At 55.7% G+C, this 16,794-nt stretch overlaps 3 protein-coding genes across 3 annotated transcripts; all 3 read left to right on the plus strand.

Moving 5' to 3' along the window:
* The first annotated feature begins 1,335 nt into the window (after positions 1-1,335).
* Positions 1,336-3,591, plus strand: HBZ (hemoglobin subunit zeta). Its single transcript, XM_073015701.1, has 3 exons — positions 1,336-1,761; positions 2,979-3,183; positions 3,319-3,591. The coding sequence occupies exons 1-3, from the start codon at positions 1,667-1,669 to the stop codon at positions 3,445-3,447; spliced, it is 429 nt and encodes a 142-aa protein (XP_072871802.1). The 5' UTR covers positions 1,336-1,666; the 3' UTR covers positions 3,448-3,591.
* A 7,866-nt stretch (positions 3,592-11,457) lies between these two features.
* On the plus strand, positions 11,458-13,347 carry LOC140711729 (hemoglobin subunit zeta). Its single transcript, XM_073015702.1, has 3 exons — positions 11,458-11,675; positions 12,780-12,984; positions 13,120-13,347. Exons 1-3 carry the CDS (start codon positions 11,581-11,583, stop codon positions 13,246-13,248), a joined length of 429 nt encoding a protein of 142 aa, XP_072871803.1. The 5' UTR covers positions 11,458-11,580; the 3' UTR covers positions 13,249-13,347.
* Positions 13,348-14,054: 707 nt separating this feature from the next.
* Positions 14,055-14,845, plus strand: HBM (hemoglobin subunit mu). The gene is made up of 3 exons (XM_007979852.3): positions 14,055-14,179; positions 14,359-14,563; positions 14,668-14,845. The coding sequence occupies exons 1-3, from the start codon at positions 14,088-14,090 to the stop codon at positions 14,794-14,796; spliced, it is 426 nt and encodes a 141-aa protein (XP_007978043.1). The 5' UTR covers positions 14,055-14,087; the 3' UTR covers positions 14,797-14,845.
* Positions 14,846-16,794: the final 1,949 nt, after the last annotated feature.

Consider the following 16,794-nt stretch of genomic DNA (forward strand, 5'->3'; position numbering starts at 1 on the left):
TTTTTTGATAAATCGGACTTTATTAAAACTTTTGCTCTAAAAAGACAGTGTTAAGAGAATGAACTAACGCCGGGCGCGGTGGCTCAAGCCTGTAATCCCAGCACTTTGGGAGGCCGAGGTGGGCGGATCACGAGGTCAGGAGATCGAGACCATCCTGGCTAACACAGTGAAACCCCGTCTCTACTAAAAATACAAGAAAATTAGCCGGGCGTGGTGGCGGGTGCCTGTAGTCCCAGCTACCCGGGAGGCTGAGGCAGGAGAATGGCGTAAACCCGGGAGGCGGAGCTTGCAGTGAGCCGAGATCAGGCCACTGCACTCCAGCCTGGGGCACAGAGCGAGACTCTGTCTCAAAAAAAAAAAAAAAAAAAAAAAAAGAGAATGAACTAACAAGCTACAAACTAGGAGAAAACATTTGCAAATTGCATATCTGACAAGGGACTGCATCCAGAAGACACACAGAATTCTAAAAATTCATCCGTACGAGAATAAATCATTCAATTTAAAAATGGGCAAAATACTTGAAAAGATATTGGCCGGGCGTGGTGTCTCATGCCTGCAATCCCAGCACTTTGGGAGGCCAAGGCGGGTGGATCACAAGGTAAGGAGTTCACGACCAGCCTGGCCAAGATGGTGAAACCCCTTCTCTACTAAAAAAAAAAAAAAAAAAACTTGGCCGGGCACAGTGGCTCACACCTGTAATCCTAGCACTTTGGGAGGCTGACGTAGATGAATCAGGAGGTCAGGAGATCAAGACCATCCTGGCCAACATGGTGAAATCCTGTCTCTACAAAAATACAAAAATTAGCCAAGCATGATGCCGGGTGCCTGTAATCCCAGCTACTTGGGAGGCTGAGGCAGAAGAATCACTTGAACCAGCGAGTCAGAAGTTGCAGTGAGCTGAGATCGCACCACTGTGATCCACCCTGTGCGATAAATTGAGATTCCATCTCAAAAAAAGAAAAAAAAATTAAAAGGTATATTTGCCTCATTATGTTACAATAACTAATACGGAAAGCAATATTGCAATCCTTATTAGCACATGAGATCAGATGAAGTCTCCTTTGTCCCCGGACCTGCTGCCTCCTCCTGCTTGTCAGGGGACAGACCCAGTACATCTCCCCTCAGCACTGGGTGGACGGAACCCTTGCTTTCTCGGAGGAAACCCAGGAATCGCAGAGACAAAGGGGAAGGGGACTGGCATGTGGCTACGCAGGGCTGACTGAGGTCGGTGTCAGCAGACCGTGGGGCAGGTTCCCAGGAGGCTGCTTACTGGGCCCTGCTCCTGTGGTTTCCCCCAAGTCATGATTCTGAAATGAATAAGGACGGTGCAGAACTGGACTGCAAATGCAGAAGTGACTTCCTGGGAGGGTGGGGCCCCTATCTCTCCTAGACTCTGTGGTCAGACTCTGGCCAACACCCCCTCTAAGCCCACAGGAGAGGAACAGGAGTGATAGCCCCCAAACCCCAGTCGCACCAGGCCCTGAGGGCCCCTTTGTCACTGGATCTGATAAGAAACCCCACCCCGGCAGCCCCCTCCCCTCACCTGACCAATGGCCACAGGCTGGCTGGGCCCAGCTCCCTGGATATAAGGAGACCCTGGGGCTGAGCACTACCAAGGCCAGTCCTGAGCAGGCCCAACTCCAGTGCAGCCGCCCACCCTGCCGCCATGTCTCTGACCAAGACTGAGAGGACCCTCATTGTGTCCATGTGGGCCAAGATCTCCACGCAGGCCGACACCATCGGCACCGAGACTCTGGAGAGGTGAGTCTCAGCCAGAGGGACTGGGTGGGAGGCCAGGTATGTGAGTGGGGACAGTGGGGAGGGGAGAGTGGGGAGGGGGTGGTGGGGAGGGGACAGTGAGGAGGGAACGGTGGGGAGGGGACAGTGAGGAGGGGACCGTGGGGAAGGGACAGTGAGGAGGGGATGGGGAGGGGACAGTGGGGAGGGGGCAGTGGGGAGGGTGCACTGGGGAGGGGGCAGTGGGGAGGGGATGGGGAGGTGACAGTGGAGAGGGGACAGTGGGGAGGGGACAGTGGAGAGGGGATGGTGGGGAGGGGACAGTGGGGAGGGGACAGTGAGGAGGGGATGGGGAGGGGACAGTGAGGAGGGGGTGGTGGGGAGGGGACAGTGAGGAGGGGACAGTGGGGAGGGGACAGTGGGGAGGGGGTGGTGGGGAGGGGACAGTGGAGAGGGGACAGTGGGGAGGGGACAGTGAGGAGGGGATGGGAGGGGACAGTGAGGAGGGGGTGGTGGGAAGGGGACAGCGGGGAGGGGACGGTGAGGAGGGGACAGTGGGGGGGGGGACAGTGGGGACAGATAGCCTTCCCTCTCAGTGAGGAGGGCAGGGTAAGGAGGGTACGATTAGGAGTTGCACAGGTATCTGGGCTCACTGAGACCTGAGCAGGCACAGGCCCAGGTTCTGACAAGCAGAGGGTGAAAAATTTTGCTCTAGACCTGAAGGGCCTTACAGGGCAGCCAGGGCAGTACAGCCTCTACAGTCTCAGCATCAGATCCCAGCATCTGGGATCACGGCACTGTCCCCGTATCAAAGTCCCAGCATCTGATCCCCTGGGAGGGGCCAGGGAGCTTTTCCTTCACTGGAACGCTGCTGGGAGGTCATGAGCCTGCAGAAGGGGTGTCGGGCAACCCAGTCTGGGGCTGGGAGGGAGGTCCTGTGGCCACAGGAGACGGTGGAGGGGCTGGGGGCACCAGGCGTGCTGCAGGCGGAGGGCGGGGGACTTGCGGATCAGGCTGCACAGAACCCGGTGGAAGCAGGGCGATGAGCCGGGAGCTGCAGAGGCCTGGGGGGGCCTCTAGCACAGGGCAGCCTGGGAGGCAGCTGGGCACCGCGAGGAGGGGCTGGGGCCTGCTGCGGGGTCGCAGATGTGTCCTGGTGCCGGGAGAGGGCCGCAGGGCGCGGGGGCCGTGGGCGGGAGGGAGCGCTGCTGGGAGCTCACGGCCCCCGCACCCCGTCCCAGGCTCTTCCTCAGCTACCCGCAGACCAAGACCTACTTCCCGCACTTCGACCTGCACCCGGGGTCCGCGCAGCTGCAAGCGCACGGCTCCAAGGTGGTGGCCGCCGTGGGCGACGCAGCGAAGAACATCGACAACATCGGCGCCGCCCTGTCCAAGCTGAGCGAGCTGCACGCCTACATCCTGCGCGTGGACCCGGTCAACTTCAAGGTGAGCAGGGCGCGGTGCGGGCGGTGCGGGGCGTGGTGCGGGCGGTGCGGGGCGGGGCGGGACGGGATCGCTGGGTGGGGAGGGGCGGGGCCCGGGCCAGGCCCCGCCCCCGCACTGAGCCGGCCCCGCCCCCAGCTCCTGTCCCACTGCCTGCTGGTCACCCTGGCCGCGCGCTTCCCCGCCGACTTCACGGCCGAGGCCCACGCCGCCTGGGACAAGTTCCTATCGGTCGTATCCTCTGTCCTGACCGAGAAGTACCGCTGAGCACCGCCTCCGGGACCCCCAGGACAGGCTGCGGCCCCTCCCCTCCAGGTTCCCCAGCCCCACTTACCGCGTAATGCGCCAATAAACCAACGAACGAAGCAGTGTCCACCTGGTCTCTGTGGTCCCTGGGCGGCGGGCGCGTGGGGAGGCGGAGCGGGAGGAGGACGCCCCGGCTGTCTCCCGGCCACTGCTGGGCCGCAGAGATCCTTGCACCGACTCCAGGGTCTGTAAGAAGCAGAGGGATGTGCAGCTCCCGGGGCGGGAGCGGGGGGCACTCGGCACCCAGGCGTGGCGGAGAAGGGGTGCAGTTAGGCCTTTGCGGTAGGGGGAGCAGCGCTGCCGCCCACCCGCCCCGGCTCTCCCTGGGACCTCCGTGGTCTTCCTTCTTTATTTCTCCCGAATGTGTACTATTTCCTGATTTCAGAACGATCAGGACGAAGAGGGGAGTGATGGGCGTCTGCGTTCACTCACTCCTTCTTCCATTCCTCAGTGAAACATTTACTGGGCGTAAGACAGCCTAGGCATGTTTCTAGGCTATGGACACCGCAGCTGAAAGCAAGCAAGGCCCCTGCCCGGTGGGGCTGACAAGCTAGTGGGGGATACAGACGTGATATAGACAGATCACAGTTCACAGAAATGAGAAAGGAAAAGAGGCTGAGCCTCACTCGTAAGAGAAATGCAAGTTAAACTACACAAAAATAAAACCTCAGTGAGATCCATGTCTCACCTTCCTGATAGGCAAAAATCCAAGAGTTTGATCAGACTGCAGGCGCCCCTCCTCCACTGGGCACCCCTCATGAAGGGCAGAGGGAGCCCAGCCCGGGGCGCAAGTCCACTGGGGCATCTGATTTGCCAAAGACCTGAAAACCCAAGTGTCCATCATCAGGGACTAACTGGAAAAATCAAGGATATTCACGCAACGGAGAACTCGACTGAAAAAAAAAATGACGATAATTTCTAATAATGAAAATAAACAGGTTAGAATGGTGTGTATACAACGGTAGAACAGAGGGCAAACAAGAATATGTATGTGCACATGTATGTGAGCATATACATAACTATGTGTGAGGCTGTGTGTGGACATGTGTGTTTGGGCACAGACATGTATGTGCCCACATGTGCTTACTTCTGCAAAAACAAACCATGGGAGGATAAACTGGAAATGAATAATAAGTTAGGTAGGGATGGAGGGGAAGGTGGAAGGACAGGGAAGGACAGGGGAAGGAGGGGAAGCTCCTCCAAGTCTGACTCTCTTCATAGTTTTGACCTTTGAATTGTGTAAATATTTTTCATTACCAAAAATAAATTCAGTCTGGGCATGGTGGCTCATACCTGTAGTCCTAGCACTTTGGGAGTCCAAGGGGAGGGGATTACTTGAGGCCAGGAGTTGAAGGCCACCCTGGCCAACATAGGGAGACGCTGTCTTTAAAAAAATTTACAAAATTAATAAGATTAAAATAAAAAGAGAGGCTTTGCCAGTGGCGCAAGCCTGTAATCCTACCACTTTGGGAGGCCAAGGCTGGACTCTTGATGCCAAGAGTCGGAGGCCAGCCTATGTAACACAGCAGGACCTTGTCTCAAAAAGATTAAAAAATTAACTGGGCATGGTGGCAGCAGATGATTCGGGTTAGGTAGGCCTCCAAATTGGGGGTTAGCCTGGGAGGGTTCTTGACTTTGCCCAGGAAGGAATTCAAGGGCAAGCTGGTGGTGTTTAACAGCAACTCTACTTGATATTGAAGCCACAGCAGACAGCAGCAGCAGAGCACTGCTCCTTACAGGCTGGGGTACCCCATAGGCAGTGTGCCCAGGAGAGCAGCTCAGAGGCACTGCTGCACTCATCTTTATATCCACTTTTAATTACAAGCAAATGAAGGGAAAGTTTATGCACAAATTTCTAGGATGAGTGTGGTAACTTCTGGGTGGTCCAGTCACTGCCATGGAAAGGGATGGTAATCTCTGGGTGTTGCCAGGGCGATGGTAAACTCCCATGGCACACTGGTGAGCGTGTCTTATGGAAAGCTGCTTCTGCCCTACTTGTTTTAGCTAGTCCTCAATTTGGTCCAGTGTCCGAGCCCGACCTCCAGAGTACATGTAGAGTCCCACCTCCTACCTCACACCTGCATTTCTAGCTACTCAGGAGGCTGAGGCTGGAGGATTGCTGGAGCCCAGACGCTGGAGGCTACGGTGAACTATGATTGTGCCACTGCACTCCAGCCTGAGCGACACAGCAGTACTCTGTCTCTAAAAAAGCAAAACACAACAAAAAGAGTGGCTGGGTGCAGTGGCTCACACTTGGAATCTTAGCACTTTGGGAGGCCAAGGTGGGATGGTCAGTTGAGCCTGGGAGTTCAAGACCAGTCTAGGCAACATAGCAAGATTTTATCTGTACTAAAAAAATATATATATATTTTTAATTAGCTGGACGTGATGGTGCACCTGCAGTCCCAGCTACTTGGGAGGCTGGATTGGGGGTGGCGGGAAGTATCACTCGAGCCCAGAAGTTCCAGGCTGTACTAAGCTATGATTGCACCACCACACTGCAGCCTGGGCAACAGAGAGAGACCTTATCTATATTACCAAAAAAAAAAAAAAAAAAGAGGGCCAGGCACGGTGGCTCACGCCTGTAATCCCAGCACTTTGGGAGGCCGAGGCACGCAGATCATGAGGTCAGGAGATTGAGACCACGGTGAAACCCTGTCTCTACTAAAAATACAAAAAAAATTAGCCGGGCACAGTGGCGGGTGCCTATAGTCCTAGCTCCTCGGGAGGCTGAGGCAGGAGAATGGCATGAGCCCAGGAGGCGGAGCTTTCAGTGAGCCAAGATTGCGCCACTGCACTCCAGCCTGGGTGACAGAGTGAGACTCCATCTCAAAAAAAAAAAAAAAAAAAAGAGAGAGAGAGAGAAAATAAAACCCCCCAAATTGAAAACCAACTTAAATAAATGAACCAATGTAAGAATGTTGTGATATAACAATCAGAAAAAAGAATTGTTCCAGGTGACTTCTGAACACAGCACCTTGGCTATGACCAAAAGAACTGCAAAGACACTCTTTTTTTTTTTTTTTTTTTTTTTGAGATGGAGTCTCGCTCTGTCGCCCAGGCTGGAGTGCAGTGGCCGGATCTCAGCTCACTGCAAGCTCCGCCTCCCGGGTTCACGCCATTCTCCTGCCTCAGCCTCCCGAGTAGCTGGGACTACAGGCGCCCGCCACCTCGCCCGGCTAGTTTTTTGTATTTTTTAGTAGAGACGGGGTTTCACCGTGTTAGCCAGGATGGTCTTGATCTCCTGACCTCGTGATCCGCCCGTCTCGGCCTCCCAAAGTAGACACTCTAATACACTGTAGTTTATTGTTCCTAATACCATATATATCATAATTTCATAATCTTTTATTTTGAAACATATTCAAATTATCAAAAAATAAAAACATCCTGCAAGAATAAGACAAAGATGGAGAAACAAGGATGACTGCTGGTGGGCATGGGGCTTTTTGGGGTGTGATGAAAACATTCTAAAATTGATTATGGTGATGGTTGCACAATTATGTGAACATATTAAAAATTATGGAAATGGGGCCAGGCACAGTGGCTCACGCCTGTAATCCCAGCACTTTGGGAGGCCGAAGCGGGCGGATCATGACGTCAGGAAATCGAGACCTTCCTGGCTAACACGGTGAAACCCTGCCTCTACTAAAAAATAAAAAAAAAAAAAATTAGCCGGGTGTTGTGGTGGGTGCCTGTAGTCCCAGCTACTTGGGAGGCTGAGGTAGGAGAATGGTGTAAACCCGGGAGGCAGAGTTTGCAGTGAACCAAGATGGCGCCACTTCACTCCAGCCTGGGCAACAGTGCAAGACTCAGTCTCAAAAAAAAAAAAAAAAAAAAGGCAATTAGGATGAGACTTTTGTTTTTATTTTCTGTTCTCTGTGACTCAGTAAACTTCTTAGAGAAAGAACCAAAAAAAGATTATTGAAATGGGCCGGGGGTGGTGGCTCACGCCTGTAATTCCAGCACTTTGGGAGGCCAAGGTGGGCAGATTACCTGAGGTCAGGAGTTCAAGACTAACCTGACTAACATGGTGAAACCCTGTCTCTACTAAAAATGCAAAAATTAGCCACACTTGGTGGCACATGCCTGTAATCCCAGCTACTTGGGAGGCTGAGGCAGGAGAATTGCTTGAGCCTAGGAGACAGAGGTTGCAATGAGTCAAGATAGTGCCACTGAACTCCAGCTTGGCCGACAGAGTGAGATTCTGTCTCAAAAAAAAAAAAAATTATTGAAATGTACACATTCACTGAGTGAATTTTATTTCAATAAAACTGTTAAATAAAATTACAAGAATATATAAACTCTCGAATACTACTCATCCAGAATCTCCAGCTGTTAATATTCTACCACATTGGCCTGGTGTGTCTCTTGCCCCCAGTTGCTCTTCCTCTCGGAGCCCTTGGAGAGGGGGATGCCAATATCAGTACTCTAAATATCCTCCACATACTGTGTATTTCCTAAAATCAACAAGGACACTAGCCTGCACAGACAGAGAACAACCACCAAAATCAGGTTAATACTGATCCAAATCCATTTATCAACATATGCACCAACAAGTTCAAGACCTTTTTGAAAGCAATGATACCAGCCATTTACTCCATCCCCAAAGGACTGAGGGGCCTGCGAATTTAACCATGTCAATGCAGTCTTTTTGATGTTATTAACTGAAGAAAATAGATGTTCTTTAATATATTTATTTATTTATTTATTTTTATTTTTTGAGACTGAATCTCGCTCTGTTACCCAGGCTGGAGTACGGTGGGATAATCTTGGTTCACTGCAACCTCCGCCTCCTGGGTTCAAGAGGTTCTCCTGCCTTAGCCTCCTGAGTAGCTGGGATTACAGGCGCGCCACGACGCCCTGCTAATTTTTGTATTTTTAGTAGAGACGGGGTTTCGCCATGTTGGCCAGGCTGGTCTCCAACTCCTGACATGGTAGCATGCGCCTGTAATCCCAGCTACTTGGGAGGCTGAGGCAGGAGAATCGCTTGAACCCAGGAGGTGGTGGTTGCAGTGAGTCGAGATCGTGTCACTGCACTCCAGCCTGGGAGACAGAGCACGACTCTGCCAAAAAAAAATTCCTCAAGCTCCCCTTGAGCTTACATTCTAGTGAACTATAAACAGAAACATTTTTTTTTTCCTGTGGAAAAAGAAAAGTAGAGCAAATAGGGGCCTAGACAGAGGAGGGGAGGATTGTGATTTTAAATGGGTTGGCCACTGTAGGTCTATTAACTTGGTGACATTTGAGGGAGTGGCAATATAAGGGAAGGGACTTTAGGGGAGTGGCCAGCAGCTAGGGATAGAGGGAGGGAGGACAGGAGGCCTTGTCTGTCTTTTCCTCCATCTGTAAGTTTCAGGGGTGAGTGGGGGAGAGTCGAGGGTGCTGTGCTCTCCGGCCTGAGCCTCAGGAAGGGCAGTAGTCAGGGAGGCCAGAGAAGGGCAGTGGAGTAGGTTTTGTGGGGACTTTCAGGGCTCTATTTTAGAGATGATTTGCTGGAGACACACAGATGAGGACATCAAATACTCCCCTGGATCTAGGGACCTGAGTCTAGAAGAGAGGTCTGTATGGGCACATCCATCAGTGGGAGCACCAGGACACAGACGGAGGCTAATGTAAGACAGGATGGGTGCTGAGCTTCCACACCCACATTATTAGAAAATAACAGCACAGGCATGAGGTGGAGGCAGGACACAAGACTATCCAGAAGGAGAAAGAAAGGTGAAAAGCTGTTGGTGCAAGGAATCTCCTGGTGGTGCCAATGGCTTGGGCATAGGCTGTGGCCCAGGACTGCTTGTGGGGCACAGGCTGCGAGAGGTGCTGGGACAACTTGCAGCTACAGGGAGAAGAGACTTAGTGCTGTGGGCCTGGCTTGGGGCTGGGGGAACAGCCCTTATCTCCTGCCCCCAGGATCTCCCGGCCCCTCTTGCCCTGGCCCCTGCAGCCCACTGCCCCGACTTCTGAGGGCCAAAGGCACCCCTGCTTGGGAAGAGGGGACTCAGGGAGTCCACCTGACCCAGTTCTAACCCAGGCTGATTTACTGTTGCTAACATCCTAGCACACACGTCCCTCCGCCCCACGCACCCAACCCCAAGGCCTGGTCCACTGCAGGCCCCAAGGTCCTGTGAGTCCTTTCCATGCCCTCCTCACTGGCACCCCCACCTGCCCGACTCTGCCTGGAGACTCCCTCCAGGGAAGAGTTTTCAAAACAAAGGGTGTTAGTCTCCTATGGGATCCCCTCACCTCTGCAGCATGGGGTCTGAAAGCTGCTCCCAAGGTGTGTAGTGCTAAACTTCCAACTTACTCCAGGCCAGCCGTGACAGCCCCCAGGGCAGGAAGGGCACCCACGGTGAGCCTCAAACAGCTAATTTTGCAACTATAAGCCCATATAATTGTTTTGAAAAGTAATTCGTTTCAAAAAGCTAAAAAAACGAATACTCTTGAGTCTCCTTCTAGTAATTCCCCTTCTAGAGGTCTATCATGAGGAAAAGATCCAAAGCACTGATATTCTTCATGGAGTTGTTTATAATCGGAAAAAAACTAGAGCTTGTTCACAAAGGGGAGCCCTGCCGGCTGAAGATGTAACCACCCACTGATTCGCATGGGAGCTGCATCGCACCTGTCAGCGGGGATGGGGGCACGCTTGCTGACGCAGCAAGTGAAAAGAATCAGTGCGTGAAGATGTATGTTCTCTCTTTCTATTCCTTTTTTTTTTTTTCTTTTTTTTGAAGCAGAACCTCACTCTGTTACCCAGCCTGGAGTGCAGTGGTGCAACCTCATCGCAACCAGGAGCCACCATGTGCAGCCCCATGGCAAGCCACCATGCCCAGCCTTTTTTCCCCTGTTTTAAAAAATCCTCTATTTAAAAAAGATGTGCTTGGGTCGGGTGTGGTGGTTCACGCTTATAATCCCAGCACTTTCGGAGGCCGAGACAGGCAGATCACCTGAGGTCAAGAATTCGAGACCAGCCTGGCCAACATGGTGAAACTCTATCTCTACTAAAAATACAAAAATTAGCCAGGCATGGTGGTGCACGCCTGTAATCCCAGATACTCAGGAACAGAAGCAGGAGAATCACTTGAACCCAGGAGGCAGAGGTTGCAGTGAGTCAAAATTATGCCACTGCACTCAAGTCTGGAAGACAGAGCGAGACTCCATCTCAAAAACAAATAAAAAAATTTTTATATCTACCTATAATTTATATAAATTTAAAATACATGCATAAAATCACACCCTTTGCAAGCACACGTACTAAATAAAAGAAATATATTCAGCACATCGAAATGGCCATCTAATGGAGGAGGGAGTAGTTAATAAACAGAGAGGATAAAAAGAAATAAATCAATAGAGCTGGAGGAGGGTCTCCTCTAGGCTGCAATGAGAACGTAGTGAGCAGAACTGTAGGCCCGTATGACCTCACCTTCTGTGAAGAGGCCAGTCTCCCAAGTCACTTTCCTGCCTAGGTACCCGGCTCAGAGTGTCCCCCACAAGGCTACTAGGGGAGAACCCCAGACCAAGCCTCATTCAGGTGAGGGGGCTGCACAGTGGAGGTTGGAGAGGTCTGTCCCTTCCCACTCTGTGACACTGGGTCCCACTTTCTCTCTAGGGAGTCTCGGTTTCCCCATTTGCAAACTGGAACACATAAGGTGGGCCAGAGAAGTTTCAGTGAAGTGAGGAATGGCTTGTGCCTCTGCCAGGGCCCATGTGCTCCAGGTCACCCTGCGATCACAGGGACAGGAAAGTCAAGGAAAGTCACTCCTGAGGCCAGTCTGGGCTGGGCTGACCACGTGGACTCTCATGCCCAGATCGGGGCCCCAATTTCCCAGAACCTGGGGCTCCAGCTGTGGCTCAGGGGTGGGCAGAAGGGGAGACAGAAGTGATAGCTTCCCCAGCCCCCAGTTGCACCAGGCCCTGAGGGCCCCTTTGTCACTGGATCTGATAAGAAACCCCACCCCGGCAGCCCCCTCCCCTCACCTGACCAATGGCCACAGGCTGGCTGGGCCCAGCTCCCTGGATATAAGGAGACCCTGGGGCTGAGCACTACCAAGGCCAGTCCTGAGCAGGCCCAACTCCAGTGCAGCCGCCCACCCTGCCGCCATGTCTCTGACCAAGACTGAGAGGACCCTCATTGTGTCCATGTGGGCCAAGATCTCCACGCAGGCCGACACCATCGGCACCGAGACTCTGGAGAGGTGAGTCTCAGGCAGGACTGCCAGAGGGACTGGGTGGGAGGCCAGGTATGTGAGTGGGGACAGTGGGGAGGGGGCGGTGGGGAGGGGACAGTGAGGAGGGGACCGTGGGGAAGGGACAGTGAGGAGGGGATGGGGAGGGGACAGTGGGGAGGGGGCAGTGGGGAGGGGACGGCAAGGAGGGGACAGTGGGGACAGGACCATGGGGAGGGGACAGTGGAGAGGGGACTGTAGGGAGAGGACAGTGGGGAGGGGGTGGTGGGGAGGGGACAGTGGAGAGGGGACAGTGGGGAGGGGACAGTGGAGAGGGGACAGTGGGGAGGGGACAGTGGGGAGGGGACAGTGAGGAGGGGATAGGAGGGGACAGTGAGGAGGGGGTGGTGGGAAGGGGACAGCGGGGAGGGGACGGTGAGGAGGGGACAGTGGGGGGGGACAGTGGGGACAGATAGCCTTCCCTCTCAGTGAGGAGGGCAGGGTAAGGAGGGTACGATTAGGAGTTGCACAGGTATCTGGGCTCACTGAGACCTGAGCAGGCACAGGCCCAGGTTCTGACAAGCAGAGGGTGAAAAATTTTGCTCTAGACCTGAAGGGCCTTACAGGGCAGCCAGGGCAGTACAGCCTCTACAGTCTCAGCATCAGATCCCAGCATCTGGGATCACGGCACTGTCCCCGTATCAAAGTCCCAGCATCTGATCCTCTGGGAGGGGCCAGGGAGCTTTTCCTTCACTGGAACGCTGCTGGGAGGTCATGAGCCTGCAGAAGGGGTGTCGGGCAACCCAGTCTGGGGCTGGGAGGGAGGTCCTGTGGCCACAGGAGACGGTGGAGGGGCTGGGGGCACCAGGCGTGCTGCAGGCGGAGGGCGGGGGACTTGCGGATCAGGCCGCACAGAACCCGGTGGAAGCAGGGCGATGAGCCGGGAGCTGCAGAGGCCTGGGGGGGCCTCTAGCACAGGGCAGCCTGGGAAGCAGCCGGGCACCGCGAGGAGGGGCTGGGGCCTGCTGCGGGGTCGCAGATGTGTCCTGGTGCCGGGAGAGGGCCGCAGGGCGCGGGGGCCGTGGGCGGGAGGGAGCGCTGCTGGGAGCTCACGGCCCCCGCACCCCGTCCCAGGCTCTTCCTCAGCTACCCGCAGACCAAGACCTACTTCCCGCACTTCGACCTGCACCCGGGGTCCGCGCAGCTGCAAGCGCACGGCTCCAAGGTGGTGGCCGCCGTGGGCGACGCAGCGAAGAACATCGACAACATCGGCGCCGCCCTGTCCAAGCTGAGCGAGCTGCACGCCTACATCCTGCGCGTGGACCCGGTCAACTTCAAGGTGAGCAGGGCGCGGTGCGGGCGGTGCGGGGCGTGGTGCGGGCGGTGCGGGGCGGGGCGGGACGGGATCGCTGGGTGGGGAGGGGCGGGGCCCGGGCCAGGCCCCGCCCCCGCACTGAGCCGGCCCCGCCCCCAGCTCCTGTCCCACTGCCTGCTGGTCACCCTGGCCGCGCGCTTCCCCGCCGACTTCACGGCCGAGGCCCACGCCGCCTGGGACAAGTTCCTATCGGTCGTATCCTCTGTCCTGACCGAGAAGTACCGCTGAGCACCGCCTCCGGGACCCCCAGGACAGGCTGCGGCCCCTCCCCTGCCCTTCACCCTCCCACAATTCCTGTCCTGACTCCAATAAATGGATGAGGACAGAGCGATCTGGGCTCCGTGTTCTCAGTATTGGAGGGAAGAAGGGGAGAAGCTGAGTGATGGGTCCGGGGGCTTTGCAGGAACGCGGTGGTCCCCGCTGACGTCGCGGCCTGGGGGTCACGTGGGGGGCGCTTTGGGGAGGTTCTTGCCCTGAGCACCGGAGCTGCAGCCCGGGTGGAGCAGAGCAGTCCCGGGCCAGCCCACGGCGTCTCCTGGGGCTCTTGGGTCAGACGGGCGTTTGTGCGTCTCCCAGCTTCCCATATCGCCCAAAGATTGTCACTTCGCTAAGCGTATCGGGAGCGCGTCGGGACTCAGGGAACTTTTCCACAAAGCCTGAAGTCCGAATCCCGGGATTCTGGCAGCTGCGGGGGTCCCTGAGGCCTGTCCCTCCCCGACTCCTAAGAGAGTAGGGGTTTCCTGCCCCGCGTTCTCTCTCCGGTTCCTCCCACGGGCTCCCTTCTGGCACACCAGTAACTTTGCCGGAGGGAGTAATTACAGATGCCCCTGAAGTCTGGAGTAAAGGTACCCACGCACAACAGCGTGAGTCAGTGCCGGAAACCCTGGGATCCCGGAGGGCGAGGCCTCCATGTAGGCAGGAACCGGGACTGGCTACGTTCCCGGCGCAGGCCGAGAGTCCCCGCGCTCCCGCCGCTCTCGGGCCGATAAGGACAGGCGGGGTGCTCGGAGTCTCTATAAGGAGCCCAGGGCGGCGGGTGCGGCCCCCAGAGCACGTCAGGCGGCGCCATGCTCAGCGCCCAGGAGCGCGCCCAAATCGCGCAGGTCTGGGACCTGATCGCGGGCCACGAGGCGCAATTCGGGGCGGAGCTGCTGCTCAGGTCGGTAGAGGCGGGGTCTCCGGGAGCTCAGGGAGGTGGAGATGAGGGTGTTGGGCGCGTGGGCCGCCAACGCCATCCAAGGTCCCTCCGATGCGGATCCCCGGGGCTCTGGGCGGTGTGGGCGCTAGTGAAGTCCCACGCAGCCGCCCTCCTCCCCGGTCACCGACCTGGTCCTGCAGGCTCTTCACAGTGTACCCCAGCACCAAGGTCTACTTCCCGCACTTGAGCGCCTGCCAGGACGCAACGCAGCTGCTGAGCCACGGGCAGCGCATGCTGGCGGCGGTGGGCGCGGCGGTGCAGCACATGGACCACCTGCGCGCCGCGCTGAGCCCACTGGCGGACCTGCACGCGCTCGTGCTGCGCGTGGACCCAGCCAACTTTCCGGTGAGCCCTTTCCGGCCGGGGCAATGGTGCAGCGCGCAGCCGGGGGAGCTCCGGGGATCCCTAGAGGGACAGACCGCGTCTCACACAGTCCGCTTCTCCTGCAGCTGCTAATCCAGTGTTTCCACGTCGTGCTGGCCTCCCACCTGCAGGACGAGTTCACCGTGGAAATGCAAGCGGCGTGGGACAAGTTCTTGACTGGTGTGGCCGTGGTGTTGACGGAAAAGTACCGCTGAGCCTAGTGCTGCGCAGGCCTTGGGTCTGTCAATAAACAGAGGCCCCAAACATCTGCCCCGCCTGTGTGGTCTTTGGGGAGCTGGCAAAGTGAGGTCACTATCGTTGGCCAGAGAAGCTCAGGGACCTGCCAGGATCCTCCTAGAACTCTCAAATGCACCCCACTCCCGGAGGTTTGTCCTCCCATGGCGGGGAGTGCGGTGGGGCAGAGGGAGTACTGTGATGTGGTGGGGGGTGGCCTTCGACTTCAACTCTTGAATCCGGCTTCCAACCGCACTGTTCGCAAAGCACTTCCCCATTCATGCATTTATTCACTCATTCTCTCTCCATCCCCACTTCCTGCTGGGACCTGTAGATGCTAATCCTGGACCCTTTTGCTGAGAGATGCAGAAACTGAGGTCCCGCAGCCAAATGTGCAACCTAATTAGGGCCCCAGAGCAGAGGGCTCCGCAGACCTCACTGTTCCTTTCCCCTTCCTTCCCCCATGGACACTTCCTGGGCTGCAAACCTGTGCTAGCCTGGTTAGCCCGGCCTGTGACTCTCCAGCCCTGCGGGTGAGGTGGGGAGGAAGTCCTCCGTGGCCACGAATTGGCAGACAGACCTGGTTTAGGCTTCCAGCCTGCTCACTGACAAGCTGTGCGACCCTGGGCATGTTCCAGAGCTCTCCGGCCTTTACCCATCGCATAGAAAAACAACATCCAACTCACAAGATTTTTGAAATAATTTTTGAAATCATAACATAGGGTGGGTGCCTGCCGGCTCATTGCCACCCCACCCCTCCACCCAGCCCCAGCTGCCATGTCTCAGTCTCTGCAGGTGCCCAGGCCAAGGAACTCCCTCCCCAGGATGGGGAAAGGAATCTTAAGGCTCCACCCCAGGCTTTTCAGACAAAGAACAGGGTCTGAGGAAAGAGTGGGACCTTGGAGGTCTCCAAATCCTGAATAGGATTGGCTCTGGGTTGGCCATCCTGGGTCTGTGTGAGGAGCACTAGACCAGGCCTGGCAGCCAGGTCTGACCTGGTGGTCAGCGCCTAGGTCTGAAGAGAGCTGTTGGAAGCGGAGCCCTGACTGTGAGTCAGTCAAGCTCCCTCCAGCAGTCAGTGCCAGGGACCTGTTGCCCTGCACTGCCTGGGACACCAGCCTGGTAGTTTGGAGAACTTGGCCCCATGTTATCTACATACCCCAACTGTTTTCTTGGGTTTTTTCATTTTGTCTTGTTTTGTTTTTGAGACAGGGCCTTGCTCTGTGGCCCCGGCTGGAGTGCAGTGGCTCACTGCAGCCTCAACCTCCTGGGTTCAAGCGATTGTCCTGCCTCTGTCTCCCGAGTAGCTGGGATAACAGGCATGTGCCACCATGCCTGGCTAATTTTTGTATTTTCAATAGGGACACAGTTTCACTACGTTGATCAGGCTAGTCTCAAACTCCTGACCTCGAGCGATCCGCCTGCCTCAGCCTCCCAAAATGCTGGGATGACAGGCATGAGCCACCACGCTCAGCCCTCCAAATGTTTACATGGATAAGTAACAGCTTTTGGCTCCAGGCAGAGTTTGGTGTGAAAGCAGCTTATGTTTCACTTTGGAAAAACTGTGCTCTTCTTCCCATCCAGGAAGCTGCCTGGGTCTGGGCCGTATGTGGATACCTTACGGGTATAAGGGGCTCAGGACCCTGTGTAGAAGCCCAGGACAATGCGAGTGGGAAGGCTACCATGTAGAGAACTGGGTTTCTGTTTGGGTAGGACTAAGAGACGCAGGGCAGCCTTGGACAACCTGCCTACTCTCACTTACTCCTCTTCCTATTTTCCTGTGCCAGGCACCTCCTGGCAACTTGCCTGCCAAAGACCCTGCATCCCAGGCATAAGAGCTCCTACTCTCCCCCTCCTTTCACTTTTGAGCTTACACAGACTCAGAAAGAACCCACCACGGTGCTGTCTCCTGAGGACAAGGCTAACATCAAGGCGGTCTGGGCAAAGGTTTGCGACCACGCTCCTGACTATGTCACGGA

The sequence above is a fragment of the Chlorocebus sabaeus genome, chromosome 5 (assembly GCF_047675955.1).
Source record: "Chlorocebus sabaeus isolate Y175 chromosome 5, mChlSab1.0.hap1, whole genome shotgun sequence".
Lineage (NCBI taxonomy): Eukaryota > Metazoa > Chordata > Mammalia > Primates > Cercopithecidae > Chlorocebus > Chlorocebus sabaeus.

Excerpts from the sequence above, each read along its gene's own strand:
- HBZ (XM_073015701.1), top strand. The coding sequence starts at position 1,667 with ATGTCTCTGACCAAGACTGAGAGGACCCTCATTGTGTCCATGTGGGCC. Across the intron at positions 1,762-2,978 it reads GGCACCGAGACTCTGGAGAG|GCTCTTCCTCAGCTACCCGC; the intron begins GTGAGTCTCAGC and ends ACCCCGTCCCAG. Across the intron at positions 3,184-3,318 it reads TGGACCCGGTCAACTTCAAG|CTCCTGTCCCACTGCCTGCT; the intron begins GTGAGCAGGGCG and ends CCCCGCCCCCAG.
- HBM (XM_007979852.3), top strand. The coding sequence starts at position 14,088 with ATGCTCAGCGCCCAGGAGCGCGCCCAAATCGCGCAGGTCTGGGACCTG. Across the intron at positions 14,180-14,358 it reads GGGGCGGAGCTGCTGCTCAG|GCTCTTCACAGTGTACCCCA; the intron begins GTCGGTAGAGGC and ends CTGGTCCTGCAG. Across the intron at positions 14,564-14,667 it reads TGGACCCAGCCAACTTTCCG|CTGCTAATCCAGTGTTTCCA; the intron begins GTGAGCCCTTTC and ends CTTCTCCTGCAG.
- LOC140711729 (XM_073015702.1), top strand. The coding sequence starts at position 11,581 with ATGTCTCTGACCAAGACTGAGAGGACCCTCATTGTGTCCATGTGGGCC. Across the intron at positions 11,676-12,779 it reads GGCACCGAGACTCTGGAGAG|GCTCTTCCTCAGCTACCCGC; the intron begins GTGAGTCTCAGG and ends ACCCCGTCCCAG. Across the intron at positions 12,985-13,119 it reads TGGACCCGGTCAACTTCAAG|CTCCTGTCCCACTGCCTGCT; the intron begins GTGAGCAGGGCG and ends CCCCGCCCCCAG.